The sequence below is a fragment of the Mchenga conophoros genome, linkage group LG16 (genome assembly GCF_057382185.1).
Source record: "Mchenga conophoros isolate Kocher_MC1m ecotype Shallow Benthic linkage group LG16, M_conophoros_male_GT1.1, whole genome shotgun sequence".
Classification (NCBI taxonomy): Eukaryota; Metazoa; Chordata; class Actinopteri; order Cichliformes; family Cichlidae; genus Mchenga; species Mchenga conophoros.
The window spans coordinates 26,190,676-26,210,053 of record NC_140541.1 but is presented as its reverse complement, the minus strand read 5'-3'; the positions used below and the strand labels follow the sequence as shown (position 1 = coordinate 26,210,053).

General features: G+C 38.1%; 1 protein-coding gene across 1 annotated transcript in view; it reads right to left on the bottom strand.

Annotated features, from left to right (window-relative positions):
* tmem198aa (transmembrane protein 198aa) overlaps positions 1-19,378 on the bottom strand; it is a 41,390-nt gene that overhangs the window by 18,859 nt on the left and 3,153 nt on the right. The window contains exon 2 of the mRNA XM_085249411.1: positions 5,716-5,966. Within this exon, the coding sequence (XP_085105537.1) occupies positions 5,716-5,854 (139 nt within the window). The 5' untranslated portion in view covers positions 5,855-5,966. The remainder of the gene's footprint in view (positions 1-5,715; positions 5,967-19,378) is intronic.

Genomic DNA, 19,378 nt, shown 5'->3' with positions numbered 1-19,378 from the left:
GAGATCATTTTTGGATTCAGCACCCTAAAAAACATCAAGTTTACCAAAAATATCCCATGCAGCTGAAAAAAAAAAAAAAAAAATATATATATATATATATATATATATATATATATATATATATATATATATATTTGCAGACCTGTGAAAACCTTTTGGTTTCCAAATTTTGATTCTTCTTAATTTGAACATGAACTTACATTAATTATTGTGTTATCTGTCTTCATCATTGGCCACACTTACTGAAAAATCTAAAAGCTATAGACTACTTTAAAGAACATTGATTTAGTGAGACATAAACATTTACAGCTGCTGATGGGATGGATGATGCCATGACTGTGGCAGAACAAAATTACATTTTTAATGGAACAGTAAAAACCATTAGTGTATATCAGCAGTAAGTGCCACAGGTATTTGTTTCCTGATTTAACATTTTGCTTTGGTTCTGTAATTACACCGCACTGTTTTCTCCATTCAGCCCAGTGATTAACTATACGCTGTTTGTGGTTTTGCAAATGGCTCTTGAAATTAAAAGGATCTTATCGTATTTCATTTGAAAAGATAAAATATGCCAGGGAGAAAGCATAATGAACAGAGAAAAAAAATAATGATAAACAGCAACCACGCTATGGTGGGCAAGAAAGAGAGAGGCACTTCCTCTCCGCAGAATGGTGAGAAGCGATAAACTCGCTCTATAAACATTTATGAAATTGCTTTAAAATATGATCATCATCATATTACTAAAGGTCATCCACATTCATTAGTCAGCAGGCTCGCTGAATAGAACAGCTGCTCTTTCCCCCCATATGTTCCCTCTTGTCCTTCTTGGCTTTCTTTCCATCTTAAAGTGTTTTAACTCAATGAAAACAAAGAAAAAATACTCTGAAAGATTAAAGGCTCGTCTTATCAATAGTTTAAATCTCCTTGTCCTGTTTCTATGTTTATTAACGTTTGTGTCCCCCTTTATGTCGACTCAGTAGCTCCGTCTCTCTGACTGGGCTCTGTCTCGAGGGGACCCAACGTCAGATTGTTATCTTTGTGTAATCAGGCATTGCACAGCTGAGTCAAACAATGCTCCTCTTCTCATCCTAACCACCATCCGTGCTCCTCCCCCCTTGTGACCATACCTCATTTATTTGACACACTTCTTGTAGCTTCCTTTATTCCTTCCCCTCTGTCGTGTGTGTTTTCCTAGATACCTTTCAGTTGCTGTGTGCAGTGAAAGCCACTGTATTCATCACAGCTGTTTGCACTTCTTCTGTAACAGAATGCCTCAAGGGGTACAAGTCCTGACACGGAGTAATTCAAGCATTTCCATAACATCTACAGCTAGCAGAAAATGTGTTTGGTCAGCAGCTGTCACAAATCCGCAACAATATTCTTTCATATTTGATGGTCCCCATAAATCAGCAAACAAATTCTAAAATAAATTGTTTTTCCTTTACTTCTGCCATCTTTTCCGCTTCTTTCCCTTCATTAGGCTGCTATCCTTTCAACAGTTCTGCTGCTGCACCTTTTTCCCATCCCTCCCACTCCCTTCATTCCTCTTCTCTGCTCTCCCTACTTTCCCTCCATCAAACCCTCCCATCTGTTCACGCATGTCTTTCGACATTTTTCTCTGCTTCATCCATCTTGTTCCAATAACATCACTCATCATTTCCACCACAACTTTGTAATTCTGACTCAAATAAATGACAGCTAACCCTTTCTTCCTAACTCATTGGAGGTAAACTAAATTCTGCAGTACCAAGAGGACTTTATCAGCAGGGAGAATCAATCTTCCTGCTGATAACGGTTTTCTTCATATTGTTCAAATGTGACTGCGGGGTTTCCAAGAAACATCAACAATATGCTCTGCATCTCATTTGCAGAAGAGTGATTATAGCTCCGAGAGTGACAATGCATGGAGTCAAACAGAGAGACAAACAGACTAGTAGGACTGAGGAGGTAAAGAATTTGAAGTAAAATTATGCTGTCGTGTATTTGATGTCTCTTATTTCTTGCTGTTGATTTTTTTGGCAGGATGTAAGAAACGATTTTTGGTGACACCTTCGATCACAGCCAGCACCATGCAGCATAATAACAGTATACACTTTTATCCTAATATAAAAATAAGAACATGTACCTGTACCGTATGCAAAAATTTTGAAACAAGGACATCACATTTTGGATTCTTACTAAATGAATGTGACATTTAAAAAAAAAAAGAGTGATGACTTCTGCAGCAGTTCTTTATACACATTTCAAAGGTTTTGAGCTAGTCTTCAGGAAAAGTTCTCCAGGCTTCTTGAAGGACATTCAGAGTTCTTCTTTGGATACTGAATGCCTTTTGTTCCATTCTTTGTCAAAATGATCCCACATTAAATAAGTAACAAGTTGCTTTATCTGTAGATGCAACACCAGTTCCTCCCTTGAATTAGGTACGTTTTTTATGTTTGAAAGATTCATTGGTCAGTCTTAAGTTTAAAAAAAATAGATGTAAATAAATAAAAAGGTACTTAGAATGAACTGAAAAACAGCCATTTTTCAGTTAAAAGCTTTAAAAGACCTTTAGAAAGCCTAATGAACTATCGCTCGAGGCCACTTTAAAAACAATACAATAAAGTCTGGCTCCTTGTCAGAAAATATAAAGAAATGATGGGCAAATTGAGACTTTAAATCTTACAGCAGTGCTTTAAGATTGCAAAACAAGGATCACAATGCAATTTGTTTTCACATTTCTTTCAAATTGAACTGTATAACTAACCAGTAAGGAGTTATGCTTACAATTAGTGGTTCAGCTTAGGTTGATCAGAAGAGTCATTTGCCCCTCCCAAAAAAACGCCAAAAGTCTGCTCTTGCAATATCTTTGAATAACAGTGTGATATACCCCTTTTTAAATAAAAGAAACATTATGTGTTTGCTGTCAAATTTCTTAAAAAAAAAAATCCCAGGGAGCCTGACTCACACTAGTGTATTACTGGTGTATACAGTGAATGTTAATGCTTTTTATGTGCTCTCAATCCCTCCTTGTGCATTTGCACGCAACGAGCCTTCTCAGAGGTTCAACATATTCAACATACATCAATATTCATCCAAAAAACAGCATACAGGTTGTTCTGGGGCTCTTGCAGGTTGGGGCAGCTGCTCCCTGATTGCACCTGACATCTCCAATCGACTGCAGGATTAATCCAGACAAGGGGCTTCTCTGCTTAAAATCCTATAGATCTGCCTACAGCACCAAAACTTTATTTACTATCCTAGTGGCAACAATCAAATGCAGATCAGGCGCATAATAATATTTTTTTTTCTTTTAAGCATGAAATATGGCTCAATACACAAGTTTGTGTTCTGCAAACTTTCGTAAATCATATAATTTGCTTCAAATTATTCAGGTTAAAAAGGGAAAAAAACCTCCTAAAAATACATATGTAATGAGACCTGCCACAAAAATAAACATGCCTCTGCTTTTCAGTCACTAAATTGACACTGTGTGTTTCCTGTAAATACTGACAGTAGTTTATCTTTTGTTTATTTGTTTTTTCATTGTCAAAATAGATTTTCCACCGGCTTACAAACAGACCATTTCTAAATCTGACTCCAATTTCATGTGTTTTCTTTGACTGGATATTGACCATGCAAGACTACCAAAAAAAAAAAAAAGAAAACCTAAATCATTTCAAGGATTTCATACCAGAAAATATATCTATGTTGGATAAATTCTTTGTTTCACCGGCAGCTGCACGTTTCAGGCTTAAATACACACCTGTGAATTTGAGGAATTACTCCTTTATTGTGTTGTGTGATTTCATTTGTCTGTACACAAAACACTGTATGCAAAAGTAAGATCACCTCTCCTATGGAAGAAAGAAATCATTGTGGAAAGGTTGATGGATATCACATCACATCAATATCAATAAATGCATAAGAAAAGTGTCTTCTCGGGTACAGAAAGTACAGAAAAATCCCAGTTTAGTAGGTGTTAAGGTTCAAAATATTGGGGATGGAGACAAGAGAAAAACCACAATAACAACACTGGTCCGGTCGGGTTGAGTCAAACGATGATTTAATGATCACACACGTGGGAGATGGACACTGATGCAGACAGCCTCAAAATCTCAAAATGGTGGAGCATTGCTCAAACTTTTATAGCCTCTGGTGCCTCCACCTTATCATACAAAGCCTAAACATTCACATGCTTTCTCTCACACAGCGCCTAAGCTACGACCTTGGCTCCCTGTTTATCTGCTCCTGCTGAAATAGGGCAGAAAACTCCAGCACACTCTGTTCTCTTCTACTCAGACAAATTAGATTTCTTATAACTCAGCAGTATAATGCATCATAAAACAATATCATTCATTCACAACAAGTCAGCAGTTTAATGTAATGCAAATCAGTTTAACTAATGCAATAGTTATCAGCTTCTTCTGATTCAGGAGAATAATGCAAACTAAAACTACATAATAATTCACAATCTTTAATTAGGGGTATAACATGGCATAAAATAATATTATAATCTAACATAGGCTATGCATTTGATCTTATGTGTATTCATTCCTACAGGCCGTGCCAAACTATCATTAACTTGCAGAAAGCAGAGAAGATGAAAATTTCCGGCACTTAAATGAAAAAAATAGCTGCAAGTGAGTATTTCTCACATTAATCATTCCTTTAGATAAACAGGGAGATCGCTTTACCCTGATTATTTATTGATTACACATTCCTGTAATGACTTTGCATCCAAACTAATTAGAGTGACCCCTCACTTATGATCCAATAAAATGCAGTCTCTCTCTCTCTGAGCACAAAACTAAGCCTCAATAAGGACTTCGTTCTTTAATGAATGGACCTGTGCATACAGTATGAGTCCAGACATTTGAAGACACAGAGGAGATTAAAAAAAACACACAACAGGAGGTCTGCTGCCTTTTTGGCACGGCACTTTTTATTAATTGCAAAACTTTGTGCAAGTTTAAAAAAAAATCAGTATTCCTACAACTTTTAGTTAAAAGAAAAAGAAACATGACTTAGAATAAGAAGCGGAATGACAGCATGTTTTAGTCTGATCGCGATCGCTTTAATATCTGGATTTTACTTGAGCTCAGTCCACGCTGTGTGTTCACCATGTTTTAGTGCAACTCATTCACCAAAGTGAAGCAAAAACACACACCCACTAAAGTCACAGTAGTCTTTGCTGCTGTATGAGAACTCAATATTGACTCACAGAGTCAGAAACAAGAGAACTACACTGTAGTGCCCTTAAATCAATAATATACATAGACCAGCAGAGCAGGATGAACTGAAAATGATGAGTAGGGATTTCATGGGGTTTTGGCACCATGCTTTAGCAATTTTTTAATCAGCGTTTGTACATAAAAATAAATTGACTCGCAACGTTTCCATTGTTATTACTGCTGCTGGCAGATGGCCACACAGAAGGGCTCTAGTCTGTATGCAAGAGAGTTGCTTTGAGGTAACTTAGAATTAGAGCATAATGGATGAAAGAAAGTCATATATTGATCTTGGATACATTTTAAGATGATTCTATCTTTATAATATTGGAGGTTTACTTTGACATTTCCAGCAATTTGTAACCTTGCTGTCTTTTTTTCTCTCTTTTTCCATAAACTAATATAATTGGCTGTTCAAAGTGCTTCATATTTAAGATAGAAACTGCTATTAAAATTTTCATTAATGTTGATTTCTTTCTTTCTTTCTTTTTAGTTAATCACTTACCAAAGAAGCAATAGATGATTCCAAAGAGGCAGCACATGGAGCAGACCACAGAGGGCACAATCTCATATCTCCTCTCAATCTCCTGGTCACACCTCAGCCCCACCTCAGCCAAGCCAAACAGCTGGCTTGTGGAAGTCATGGTGGATAAAGTGGAGGCGACGGGGTCTAAAGGAGAGAAGAGGGTAGGGGGAAGGGATTGAGGGGGTTTGAAGGAATTTCTGGATCAGTGGGCCTCACCCACGGAGACGTGTCTAAGGGCGGGACAGAAAAAAAGAATGATGGAAAGAGAGGGCAACAGTGAGAAGGGATGAGGAAAAGAAAGAGAGAATTATTATTGATTGTTCATTTTAAGTACTCAGCTCTGAGTGCTGACTATACACTAAGCATGCTCCATATTTCTGAAAAAAGAAACATCTCAGCACAACCATGAGTACTGCTGCAGATAAAATGCAATTCAGCCACTATCATTCACTTGGCTGTACAGTATAAAGTTCGACCAGTTGCAGGAGCTATGCAACACACACACATATTCAAGTTGTTGCCATGGAAAAAAACAACAGAATGAATTTGCATAAATTTGCATGGCGTGGGAAATTTGCGACACAAGTAAGAGGCTGTTTGTAGACCTCTTATTTGTACGCCAGAGCTAAGGTTTACGAAACGATTAATGTAAAAACCCCTTAATAATTTCACATCAGTGCTTGTGCCTGCACTCTGCCACTGATCTGTTCACTCACTGAAATATTACATGAACTCTTCTCTAAAACCATTCATTCTGCGAACATTTCACATGACCTAAAAGAACAAATATTCCTTGTTTTCAACAAATACTCTGTGTTGTAACTTTTTCAGATATTCTACTGGGCTTTTAAACCATTTACCCAGGTTAAGAATATACCGATCCTGTAACACCTAAATCTAAAATTAGTATTTTAAGTAACCAAATTTATGATTTAATGAAAATAAAGATTTTTGTAGATTTAGGTATATATTTCTCTGACATAGAAAAACAAGTTGATAATTCACAAAGTCCATACTTCAGTATAACAATATAGTGTTGAACAGAATAGAATAGAATAGAATAGAATACAATAGAAAGCCTGTGTTGTGACTGTACTGAGTGAAACCAGAATATAATGACAATATTAGGATACTACTCCTGATTAAATAAAGTAATAAACACATATAAATAGATATATAAAAAATAAGCATAATTCATATGCATGTATAGAAAAGCATAGACAAAAAATAATGCACAATTAAGTATAGATAACTAAATCCAAAGTTCAATGACTAATGTAAAAGCAAGGTTATATTGTACTAGTAAATCAGTGTTATTACTATGTATATTACTATACATAGTATATAGTGGTTATCACTGTTGCCTCACAGGAAGAAGGTCCTTGGCCTTTAATACTTTCTGTGTGGATTCTGCATGTTCTCCCTGTGCCTGTGTGGGTTCTTTCTGGGTACTGGGACCCTCCCAAAGTCCAAAAACATGGTTAGGTTAACTGGTGATTCTAAAGTGGCTCTAGATGTGAATATGAGTGTGAATGCATGCCTGTCTATCTATTTGTGTTAGCCCCGCTACAGACTGATGAGCCGTCCCCTTCTCTCCTGCTGTCATAGCTGGGATAGGCGAGGCGGATAAGCAGAAGAAGATGGGTGGCTATGTGTAATTGACTTTAATTTGTAAATACACAGGGTAGGTGATGCATTGGATGCTCTTAATATTATGTTATGAGAAGCTATTAAGTTCACAGTTTGCTTTCTAGGAGATGTGCCTTTGCATAATGTACCATATTCTAGCGCTGATAACACGGTCTCCTTGATAACTTCATTCTTAATGAATCTTCTTTGTGCCACAAAAACACACAAGGAGATCAGCTCCATCTGGTGTCAAACACACGCTGTTCAGAAACTCCTTTGTTATATGTTTCTTCAAGCGATTGCGGGCTTTTGTAGGATTAAAATGTGCATGACTTCCACTTTGGTCTTTTTAGAAGCATTTCTGCTCTCAGGTGATAAACTGATCAAAGTTAGTTATGTTTCACAGACTTTGAGCAAAGTTAGCTGAGGGGAATGTCAGTCAATTACAGTGTCAAACTCTGGCCTGACATAATAGCATACAGAACATTCCAGTTTCAGAAATAAAAAGTAGCACTGAGGCATCTTCTAAAAGTCCATTTCAAATCAATTTTGAAAAGAAAGGAAAAAAGAAACATACAATTGCAGTGTAAAGCGTGAGATTCATGGATCATTGACTCGCGCTATTAGCCAAACACCCACATAGAGCTCCACACTTATTCAGGCACCAAACCCCAATGGTTTCATTTCCAGCTGAGACGCAAATTAAGGCCTACTAAGACACACTCAACTGTGGATACGTTTAAAGGAAGCATTATTGGACTATTTTACTGTGCATTGTCGTTATTTCACGGAAGAACGGCTGCAGTAGTTTATCAAGCTGTTCAAACACTTTCTAAAGCAATTCAGGCACTTTCTAAAGCTGTTCTTCACACAGATTATTGCTTTTCAGCTGTGTCCACTGACCATATGTGAATTCATGTCATCTTGGTCAGAATCTGCAAATCTTAAGCTTTTTGTCAAATGAAGTCCCAGACTTACTAAAAGACTTAAAAACGATACACGGTCATACATTAAAATGTAAATCCTGTACAAATGGGAACTATTTGTTCTACATTCTCTGTACTGGTGGAACTGAGGAGACTTAAATTATTTTACTGTGTGTTATATTGTCCTAGGTACAGTATAGTTCAGTAGTTCTGCTACCAGTGCACATCAGTGTAATGGAGTCTGCTCTCTTTATAGTCTCCTAGGGATGCATGCTAAATTTTAAGTTCTGTTACTCTGGTTCCTTCACCTTTTTAAGGCGTTATCCTTCAGTTCAACTCTCCTGTCATATCCAAGCATGGAAGACATACTCGCACACGCTCTGCCTCTCCTGGCTTTATATTTAAAAGAATGCACACATGTATGCAAATGTAACCTGGGCAGATACACATTCATATTACGCCTGATTACACAGAAAAGTAAGCCCGTGCTCTTTAGTAATAAATTAGCGGGTGATGATGATGCACTGTGGCAAGCAGACTCAACTACATGCACGCACAAGGTGATGTTTAGCATCTTAACACGTCTGGAGTGCACAGTCGGCTTGCTTTTCGACGTTTTACGCTATGACATTATGTATTGTAGGAAAGAAGTGTGACACAGAAAAAAGACATCACAAGAAATGAAAATGGAATAAAATTTCAATCTGGATTAAATGTTACTTGTAAATATTAAGTCTCACCACCTGCAGGGAAAATAAGATAAAGAGCATATTAGCCCTTCATCTTGTGGCTCGCTAGAGCAGGAAGAATTCAGTGGTAAGCAGATGTCAGTCTGACATGTAGTCTTATTGAACAGAACAAGAATAAGAACACACCATCAGCAGTGAAAAAAGCAACGTTCTTGTTCAATAAGCGACTGCATAACTATGATGGAAGGAGGAAAGGGGTGGGCCAAGTGAAAAGGAAAAAATCAGCAGTAAAGCTCATACATATATACACACTGGCACTGTAATGGAATATTAATGTAAAACTTAGTAACTAAAGGGTGGTGAGGTTCATAAAGTTAAGGAAAAGTTTCTAGAAAGTTATCTGGTTGGCCACATTCCAATATTTGAAGTAAAAAAAAAGTAAAAATGTAATAACATGCATGCTCAGTATTGCAAACTTGAAAGAATTAAGCAAGGGTATAATACTGCCAATGCTGCACAAGCCTATAAATTATTCAAAACAGGAAATGTTTAGGAAAGCTTAATCTTGACTTTTCATTCTAAAGGAGAAATATTTACCCTATTCCTTTCTAACAAATCGTTAAAAAAATCTTGACATCCTGAGCTTCAGTTTCAAACCAAAAGAAAAACTGTACTGTTTTACATTCTGTGCAGAGTTGGTAAAAAACAAACAAACAAAAAAACTGAGAAGCAAATGGAAGACTTCCACTTCATAATTGCCTCCACTCCAGTGGTGAAACAGATTGTGAATGCTGCAGCTTAGTTACACCACAGGCTCTCTGAGTCAGGAGGAAGACCCAACTGAGTATTCATGACAATGGACTCTACCGCAATGCCAAAAAGAATAAGAACATAGTGAAATCTAAAGCTGTCCTTTACTTCTTATTCTGAATCAGAACCCTGTCTACAATTCGAACTACATAAAACGTTGTTGTTTTTGTGCATTTGGTGATTGTTTGCTCTTTATCACATTTGCCAAAAATCTGATAAAGTAAAACTGATTAGTTTGTCAGGTCTGTGTGGAATTCAATTCTTCTCCTTGCACGCATCCAATATTACAGATGGAGACAAAAATGAAGTACTTTGCTGCTCAAAGACACATAAATTCTTGGATGACATGGTGCGTTGCTTAGATACACATTGGTTGCTAACAAGCATGCTAAGCCTGGACTGTTGACACCCCCACAGTCACAAGGAGACATCAGGGAGATACTGTCGCACAACTAGTCGGATTCCAATGAGTTCTAAAATGTCTCCATCTAATGATTATTTACATTATTTAAGCTCACACAGAAGGAAAATGGTAGGGTTTGAGTACCATCCTTTTATCCAAAGCACTGTTCTAATGTTTAATGTCATATCAGGCTGGTAAATTACATAAATCTTCCATTAACACAACAGCAATCATCCAGCAACCATCCAGTTTCATCCTCAGGTCTGTTTCACTGGGTGATGACTAAGTCCATTAACAGTCAGTGGTGACCTGTTGCCCTGCACCAGCAGAGAAATAGTTGATTAGAAAATAGCCCACCAATAAGGTCAGAACGGGGAAGAGTAAAAACAGCATATTATGCAACAATGTCACGTCCTGTCTGTTGCTATAACAACCAGCAGCGGTACAAGGACCCCGCAAATGGGACAGGGAGCTCGTCTCCAAGGGAATGTGCATTTTAAGAGCCAATCAGTGATGGTTTCTTTGAGGCTCCTGGCAACAGAAAGTCCCGACCTTTGACCCTATTCAGCTCCTCTTTAGAATTCACCAACATAGTAGGACATCCTCTGAACCGAATGCTAGATCAACAGGAGTGTATTATGGCCTCAACAGCCATTTCCTTGAAGCTCCATATGAGAACATGTTTACCTCTGGTACTGACATAGATCGAGAGGTGATGTAATATCCTGTCTATTGATCACTCTGTTCACAGGAACTACTTCAACAACCATAATTATGAATGGATATAAAATACTGCTTGGATATTCAGTGTACCCATGGGACAAATTCTTATGACTTCAGCTTTTCACCCTGAGCCTCAGGCCAATGTAACTGAGTTTGTCCAGTGCTTTTGTTTACTACAGAGAATAGTATGGGGTTTCTCTGTATTATTGTAGGGTCTTTACCTTACAATATAAAGCTCCTCGAGGCAACTGTTGTTGTTGCCCTAATACATCAGCAATAAAGCTGACACATGTGGCAGATGTTATGTATCACTTAGAATTGTGTTCATTTTTTTAGGATAATGGAGAAAAACAATAAAAAATGAGGATATAGATCAGACAGATCATAATACTGCACAGAGAGGTTTTGCATGTAAAGTCTAGAGAGAAACCAAACAAACCTTTTTAGACACAGGATCTGTGACATCGATTTTATCCGAGTTCATTAAGTGAGTTCATTTTTTACTTCAGTGTACCTCACATGTGCTCATTCAAGCACATTATGGCGGCGGATCTTGTGTAATTTGGCATACTTTTGCATTTTCTCTCACTGTTTCCCTTCCAGGGCACACTGTGCCAAGCTTTGCCAAGTTTTCAGCTAACAGCTCTTTCAGAATCATCTTGTTGGTGCACAAATGCTATTTTCTGCCTGTCAAATCGTGTTATCTTTGGCATTCAATAAAATAAATGGGAACAAATTATGGTTTGGTAACTGGCGGCTAGTAACAAGGTGTCTAAAGGTACAATTTAAAATAGATTCTTTGCTAAGTTTTCTGTGTAGACAAAACACAGGTTCATCCCTTTACTGAGGTGCGTTTTTTATTGCTTGAATGATTTCTAAGGTCAGTGCTCAGAGGTATATAAAAAAAAGTCCACGAATTGACTGAGAATTAGTGAAAAAGCAATATCCAAAGATAAACTTTGAGAGACTTTTGACAGAAAGCCTGGGGAACTCTTGCTCAAGACAACTTTAAAATGACAAGAAAGTTTCTCCCTAGTAGCAAAATATAATTACTTTTTGCACAACACTTTAATGCGCAGGTTTTCTTATTACAACATGGAGAAACAAATGTTTGTTCAGTCTAAAAAAAATCTGTTTCTTTGTGGTGACCTAAGTTACTCACATTGCACGACAGTTAAACATAAGAGCCAGCTCAATCTAAATGTTTAGCTGTTAACCTTAAAAGAAAGCTTCTGTTTAAAAAAGGAGCCCTAAATCAAACCAGAGAACCCCTTGACACAATACACATGATGATTTGCTCCACTATATCCTTGCTTGCATTCCTCTGTCAGACTGAAAATAACAGGCCAATAATGTTAGGACACATATCAAAACCGCTGGCAGCGTAATAACCTTTCTGCTTGTTGATGTGCTCCCTGCTGGAGTTCTGCTACTGTTCCTCTTTCCTCCAAATGAGATGATAGTCTAAGGTCACAGATCAAATCTGAACACTGCTGGCACTGTAATAAGTGTTTTATGATTTGTTCTGCTACATGCCAGCTTGTATCTCTGGCCCCAAAACTGTGCAAGCTTTTTACAGTGAGGTGTGACTTCACTTCTGTGAGTGCGTTGACTTTTCTGTTCTCAAGATCTTTGATGCAGAAACAATATACACGCTTTAAAAGACACATTTTATATAAAAAATCTCAAGCAAAAATATTTCACACCTGTACATTATCACGTCAAAAACAAAAACAAAGTATATAAGTACAGTAAATATTGTAAAACCCGTATTGTGTAGAAATTCAGAGGAATTGCATAGTTTGTTTCAGCCTCTGCCGCTGACATGAGAGTGTGTGAGTGTTTGCAAGTGTAAAGCTGTTTCTCCCTAAACCTGATGCTAGATAAATTATATTTTCTAATCTTCTGTAGATATGGGCAAACTGACAGGGAGAAAAAGATGAAGGGTTTGAAATAGTTTGTGTCTGTGTGTGTTTCTAGTTTTGTGTGTATATGCGCGTCGGCATGAATATTTCAGAGGCCCCTAACTGAGCGCTGGCGACGGAGCATCACCAGAACGAGGACACGCTGCTCTTCAGGGTTGGAGATTGCAAAGGCCGGACAGAGAAAGAGAGAGGGAGGGGGGAAATTACACAGAGAAAGAGCGCAACATAAAACAGCAAGGCCACACAGACACACACACACACACCGAATTTCAAGAACAAGAATATGTTTGGAGGCGGGAACAACTGTGAAATTCATCCTATTATCACGTGTTTATGGGAGACTTCAGTGTTAAAAAGGAAAACAGTGGATATAACTTAAAGAAGAAGAAAGAAACAAATCTAGACTTTCCAACAACACATCCAGCCTATGCCGAGGAAATATAGCAAACAACATGTATGGTTAAGAATGGAGAATAAGGGATTCACGCTGGCAAAATGCAAAGTATATTTACAAAACAATAATGAGCAAATATGTTTTGCATTATGCTCATTAATATTAGAAAAACAGCCCCTTTTTACATCCAGGCAGACAAGTTTTTGTTTCATTTGTCGAGGGTTTAAAATATTTGCCTCTGAGATCTTTGACTCAACTCCAAAAAACCACTGCTGTCATTACTCTGCATAATAAAAAGACCACACTGTGAAAATGTTCACTTTAAAAAAAAAATTCTAGAAAACTCTTGACAGTGTGTTGCAAAAAGGCTGTCGAGAGTACAAAGGAACAACCTGTTTCTGTAAAGTGATGATACTGTTAAATTTTTTAAAATGTTGCTTTCTGGTGTTACAGCTCAGACGTGCATCGACTGGTATTGTGCTTGACAGCAAAAATCTTCAAATGCAAAATGTAGATTTGATAAGAGGGGCACCTCAATTTCGACTTTATACTTCATATTTATTTTGTGTAATAATATGTTGGGCATATTTACATATTACAGCTATTTTGTGATATATTGTATTATTTAATGTGGTACGTTAACTTCTTTGGACCACATAATTTCCTCTGGGAATCATAAAGTATTCTGATTTTGATTCTAATGACTCTGGTGCTAAAAATCACAGCTAACCAAACTTAATGTGCCTTTAAAATGTGAAACATTGCTGCGTGAGTGTTTACATGCATAATTGTCCTCCGTAACCCTGATTTACTGACGGGTTAATGTTGTGCGTGTCGCCTGTGCAGTCAAACCTTTTGTTTCAGAAGGTTTACCTGCAGGTGTGTTACAGTAAATGGGAATGACGCTCAGTGAGCTGCAGTTCAGTAGGATAAAGCGGGATGAAGATTTAGTCTGGTTAGTTTACGGTAAACCTTCCTAACAATACTAGAGGTATTACTGACATATCAAGCTTGCTCCCTGGTGAGGTTGACAAGATACTACAGAGGATCACTGGACAGTGGAGAAAGTAGATGGTGAACATTTCAGATGTTGATAAGGTCAAATATTGATGGACTTTTACATTATTATTGAAGGTTAAACTGGTATAGTTGTTTTACTGGCATATTGGAGAACTCAAAGGAAACACTTCTTGATCTATCGCTCATAGAGCCATGGGTACATTAATTACGTCTCAAAACATAACAATCTTTGTTTACAGGCTGACGTAAATTGATTAAAAACCATCTGCTTAATTCTTTGTGTCTTCCTCATGCAATCACAATATCTCTGACCCATCAGGGAATAAACAGAGGGTCTCCATGGGTGTCCTGTTGTGTCTGGCAAAGGGGTGTTGGATAATTTGAGTCTGTAGGTTGGTTGGGTGGGGCCTCCATGGATCACGGTTATTACGTGATCCGACTGAAATCTGTGAGTCCGGAAGCCGAACCAGTGCTTGAGGCTCTTTGCTGAGTTCCTCGAGTTGTTCCTGAACAGGTTTTGCATTGTGGCTGTCGTGCTGGTGGAGGGATCAGACGCTGTCATTGCCACAATGCAACAGTGTTTAGGTGGGTGGCAAATGTCAAAAATATTATCCACATGAATGCCATGAAAGAAAGCTTCCCAGCAGAATGCTGCACTGTAACAGTGTTATTCACTCCACTTGTCAATGGTTTTAATGTGGGTGAATATTTGTATATTTGCACACACCTAGGTAAGACTTTCAAGCTGTCTGCTTTTCTTTTCATCTCATATTTCTGTCCCACTATTTAAGATATTTTGATTCAGGAAAACAGCCACGTAATGGTTACTATTTATCTGCGTTGTCACACTTCTGTTCTGTTTTTAGTGAAAAGAGAAAGGGACAGCGTTCGTGTGCATGTGACAGGATGACTGTTTCCATCTAGTCCATCTGTCACCAAAAAGACTACTACTGTGCATGTGTGTATGTGCGTTTGTGTGTGTGTGTCTATGTGTGCGAGGAATCTGGCTAGCTTGTGAAAGACATGTAGCATTATGCTCCAGTCTAACACCTGCTCTCATTAAAGAGTGCTGTGGAAAAAAAGAGACACTGAAATTACTGTTATTCAGCTCACCTCTGACATGAAAGGTAAAATTATTGCTGTTCAACTATTATGAAAGCATAGTGGTCTTTATTTCAATAAGGAGGTTAGCAGCAATGTGACAGCTTTGTCAGCGCCGTCTTTAAAGAAAAGGCAGTACGTGTGCGTTGGTGACCTTTGTCATGCAGAGCTGGGCGTTACACTGTGATTATAAGGTATGACAATGATGTGCCAATTGCACTAGTTCCTACAGTGGTAATGACAAAGTGCTGAGCTGCTCTTTGATATCACCAGGACATTTCTCAATGGCTTGAGGGTTGCTGTAGCCTGCTAGGAACAGCTAACTTGACCACTGATAACACAGCATAATCCGCACATCAGATGACACTATCTCCCACCAGCATTACTGCCACTTGCATCTATCTGCATATCGGCAATGCGCACAACATCTGCCTGATTTTCGACAGAAAACAGTTAGAAAAGTTGCCCAAAGTTAATAGATAAGGAATGGGGGAGTATAGAGGGAAAATGAAAAGAGAAAGGCACTTGGCTCAGCAGCTAAAAGCGGCTAAAACCAGCCACAATCAGAGTCAAAGAGTCAAAAACACTCCACGGACACATTTCATGCATACATGCATGCCCATTTAAAATTGTATGTACAAAGTGCGTGTGAATGTGTGAAGTTCTTTGAACCTTTAGACATGTTCAGTGCTTGAATATAGTCATTAGATTATTTGACCTAATCTTTTATTTTTATTCTTTTATCATAGGACAGACACTTTGTGTGTTTTCACCACATTTGGTGTGTTGTTGATGATAGTTGGTGAGACCTGAATTTCAATTTCAAAGACTTTCTCTGGCATATCCGTAGTGGCCACGAGTGGCCTGGGATAAATCAAATCAAATCAAATCAAATCACTTTTATTGTCACATCACATGTGCAGGCACACTGGCACAGCACATGCGAGTGAAATTCTTGTGTGCGAGCCCCACAAGCAACAGAGATGTGCAAACACAACAACACAAACGAGCAAAATACAAGAATGGCCAACCTGAAACTAATAAATAAATAAATAAATATAAAACTGATCTCATGAGCTGTTGCTTCATTTCACTCCTTAACAGAAATCACAACCACTGCAGCTCAAATGTCTGAATATTTATCGATGATCGAGCTCTCTCTCTCTCCGTATATACCTATATATATATATATATATGGACCTCAGAGAGGTCTAATTTATTTCCATCCATCAATCCATTTACGTTTAAACTACATCATGGACAACATGCTTAGCTAAAAAAATTCAATTTACAAAGCTTAAAAATGTCTCATTACCATAGTATATATGGCAAATCAGGAAGTAAAATGTTGTTCTAAAAGAACAGTCATAACAAGGTACAGTGCATTGTTATTGCTAGAAGAAATTAATGACACAATTTCCTATTTACTTCTGTTCTAGCGAAAACAAAACTCAAGGCTATTTCAATGCCAATTTGAGTTGCATCATTTTACTATTAAACTTTTTTGTAACAAAAACAAGGATTTAAATAGCTTTCATTGCTTGCTTATCTTCCTCGCCTTCACCCAGATCTCCCCTTTTCTCATTCATTTCCTTTGCCCCTTTTTTTATATTTGATTGTTTTTTTTTTTCTAAAGTACACGCAGAAATAAAAAAAAAAAACAGTGTTGGCTGGGATTATTTGGTTGCTGAGGTTTAAATGCATTAGAGTGATCTGTATGTGAGCTGTGAAGCATTCTCCTCACACTCCTGCTTTCTCCCTTTGAGCTACAAGTCTATTGAAATGTCTGAGTGACCTATAAACCCCTAAAACACAAAGGCAACAAAATGCGTTCTTCATTTTAGATGTAATATCATGGTTTCTACCCAACCAGTATACCATCTATCTACTTTGGACCTTGCACGTGTACCACAGGCAGCCTTACAGCATTTAAAGTGAAGCGATCTTAGGAGTGAGCGTGCATTTATATTACTTATGTTGTGTGCACATAAATCTGTTGTGGGGACCTCCTCCCTTTGGCGACAAAGAGAAAGTCCCTGTAAAGTTAATCATTAAGTGTGTGCGTGCGCATGTCTGAAGCATGTGTATGTGTTTGGTGTCTCGGTGTGTCTGTGTGCTAGCGGCCTCAGCATTGATCTCTGTGTAAGCCTTGGTCATCGCTTGTGGCCTGAAGGTGAGGTGACAGGGGAGTAAAGAGGCTTTCATCAGATTACAGCTCATTCTCTGTCTTTCACCATCTCTCTTTCCAGCATCATTTGTCTTACTGCTGCTTTCAACTACTTTGCTCCTTCTCTCTCTCTTTCTCTCCTGCTGAACACAAGACCTACTTTAAGCCACAGCGTTAAAATTCCTCTTCAATCCCTCACGGATTCATTTGTCTTTGCCCAAATGTCCCAAATGAGCTGATGTATGACTACATATCACAATGCACGCTAACAATCCACAAAATGGAGAATTTGCAGTGCATTGCCTTTTCACATATATTTATGCAAACTCTTAGTCTTCTAAGAGTCCATCAGGTCAACTCGTTTGACTCTCAGTGTTTAACTGCAAAATATAGACATTTCCATTGTAAATGTAGTCTTAAAATACTGGGTTATGAGATGAAACCAGAAAGCTATTGATACCAAAATCCTTGTCCCTTCCTTACATATTAAGATTAAAAGTTAAGATATCTGTTTATAGCAACTGACAAACAGCATTTTTCCTGTTTACACATCAGTTAGACATTGAGTGACATTTGCATAAACAGCCATATTATAGGTTACTTAACAAAGTCCAAACACCAATTTCCTTTGAGTTTTGATTTGTCTTAGTCTGCCAATTGATGATGGGCATACAGTGCATTTATCTTAAGTTAATTGTTGAAAACAGCTGCCAACAGTTGCAAAGTGGCTGCCGAGATTGGCAAGACTGAACCGAAACAGTAACAATGTGCCAAAGCAATTTACAAGAAAACACTGCAGAGCCAGGTGATCATTCACAAAAAGCCCCTTTTTCATTGCTGATACAAAACCCAAGTGACAATATCCACTATATACATACAGACATTGTGAATAAATGCATTTAATTTATTTCCATGACTGAAAACTAGTGTGGTGATGTGAGCACACAACTGTAGTCTGTGGCACACAGTTTCTCTGTAGAAAGCCTTGTCTTCTATCTCTCCCTGATTCTATTAGCTGGGCTCCTCACACTTCAGTCTCTCTGTAGACCCGTCCTGAATAACTGCATTCAGTTGCAGCACTACTCTCCCTTTACTCTGTTTGGCACCATTTACATTGATAACACCATGTGTGACAAATGTCCAACGGCCTCACACATTCTGTGACCAGATTTGAATTTTTAAAAAAATATAAGCTCTGGTCTAATACACATACAGTTCTGAATGATGTGCATCTGCATGGACATATATACACAGTTTTTGAAATTCTGTGTGCAGCTACCACATAAATAGTAGCAGATACAGAGACATGTCTACTTAGATGGTATTAGAAGACCCTTCCAGCTACAAACCAACATGACAGCCAACACACACACACACACACACACACACACACACACACACACACACACACACACACACACACACACACACACAATGCCACACTGCCTGGGGGCCTTTACATGTTCTGAGTCAGATCTGGTTGGAAATAAAGGCTCTCAACCTGACAATGGCAGCATTATACAGATGGCACATTGGTCTCCATTAATTTTTTTTCATTAAGTGCTCATATCATTTAAATGGTACCCACACTGTGCACTGGTGAGCTGAATGACTCAAATACACATGTGGTGATTACTTTGAAGCAGCATGTGGAAGCACAGCAGTGGCGTGCATTAATGGGATTAGGACTGACTTTAACCTTTCTCTTCCGTCTGCACTTACACTCCTTATCCTGGCTCTTTTAACTCTCCGCCTCTTTCTTTGTTTGCACCATCTCTTTCTTCCTGAAATCACTTGTTCTTATTTCACTGCAGTTTGACAGACAGCATCCTTCTTCACTCTTTCCTCGTTAGCT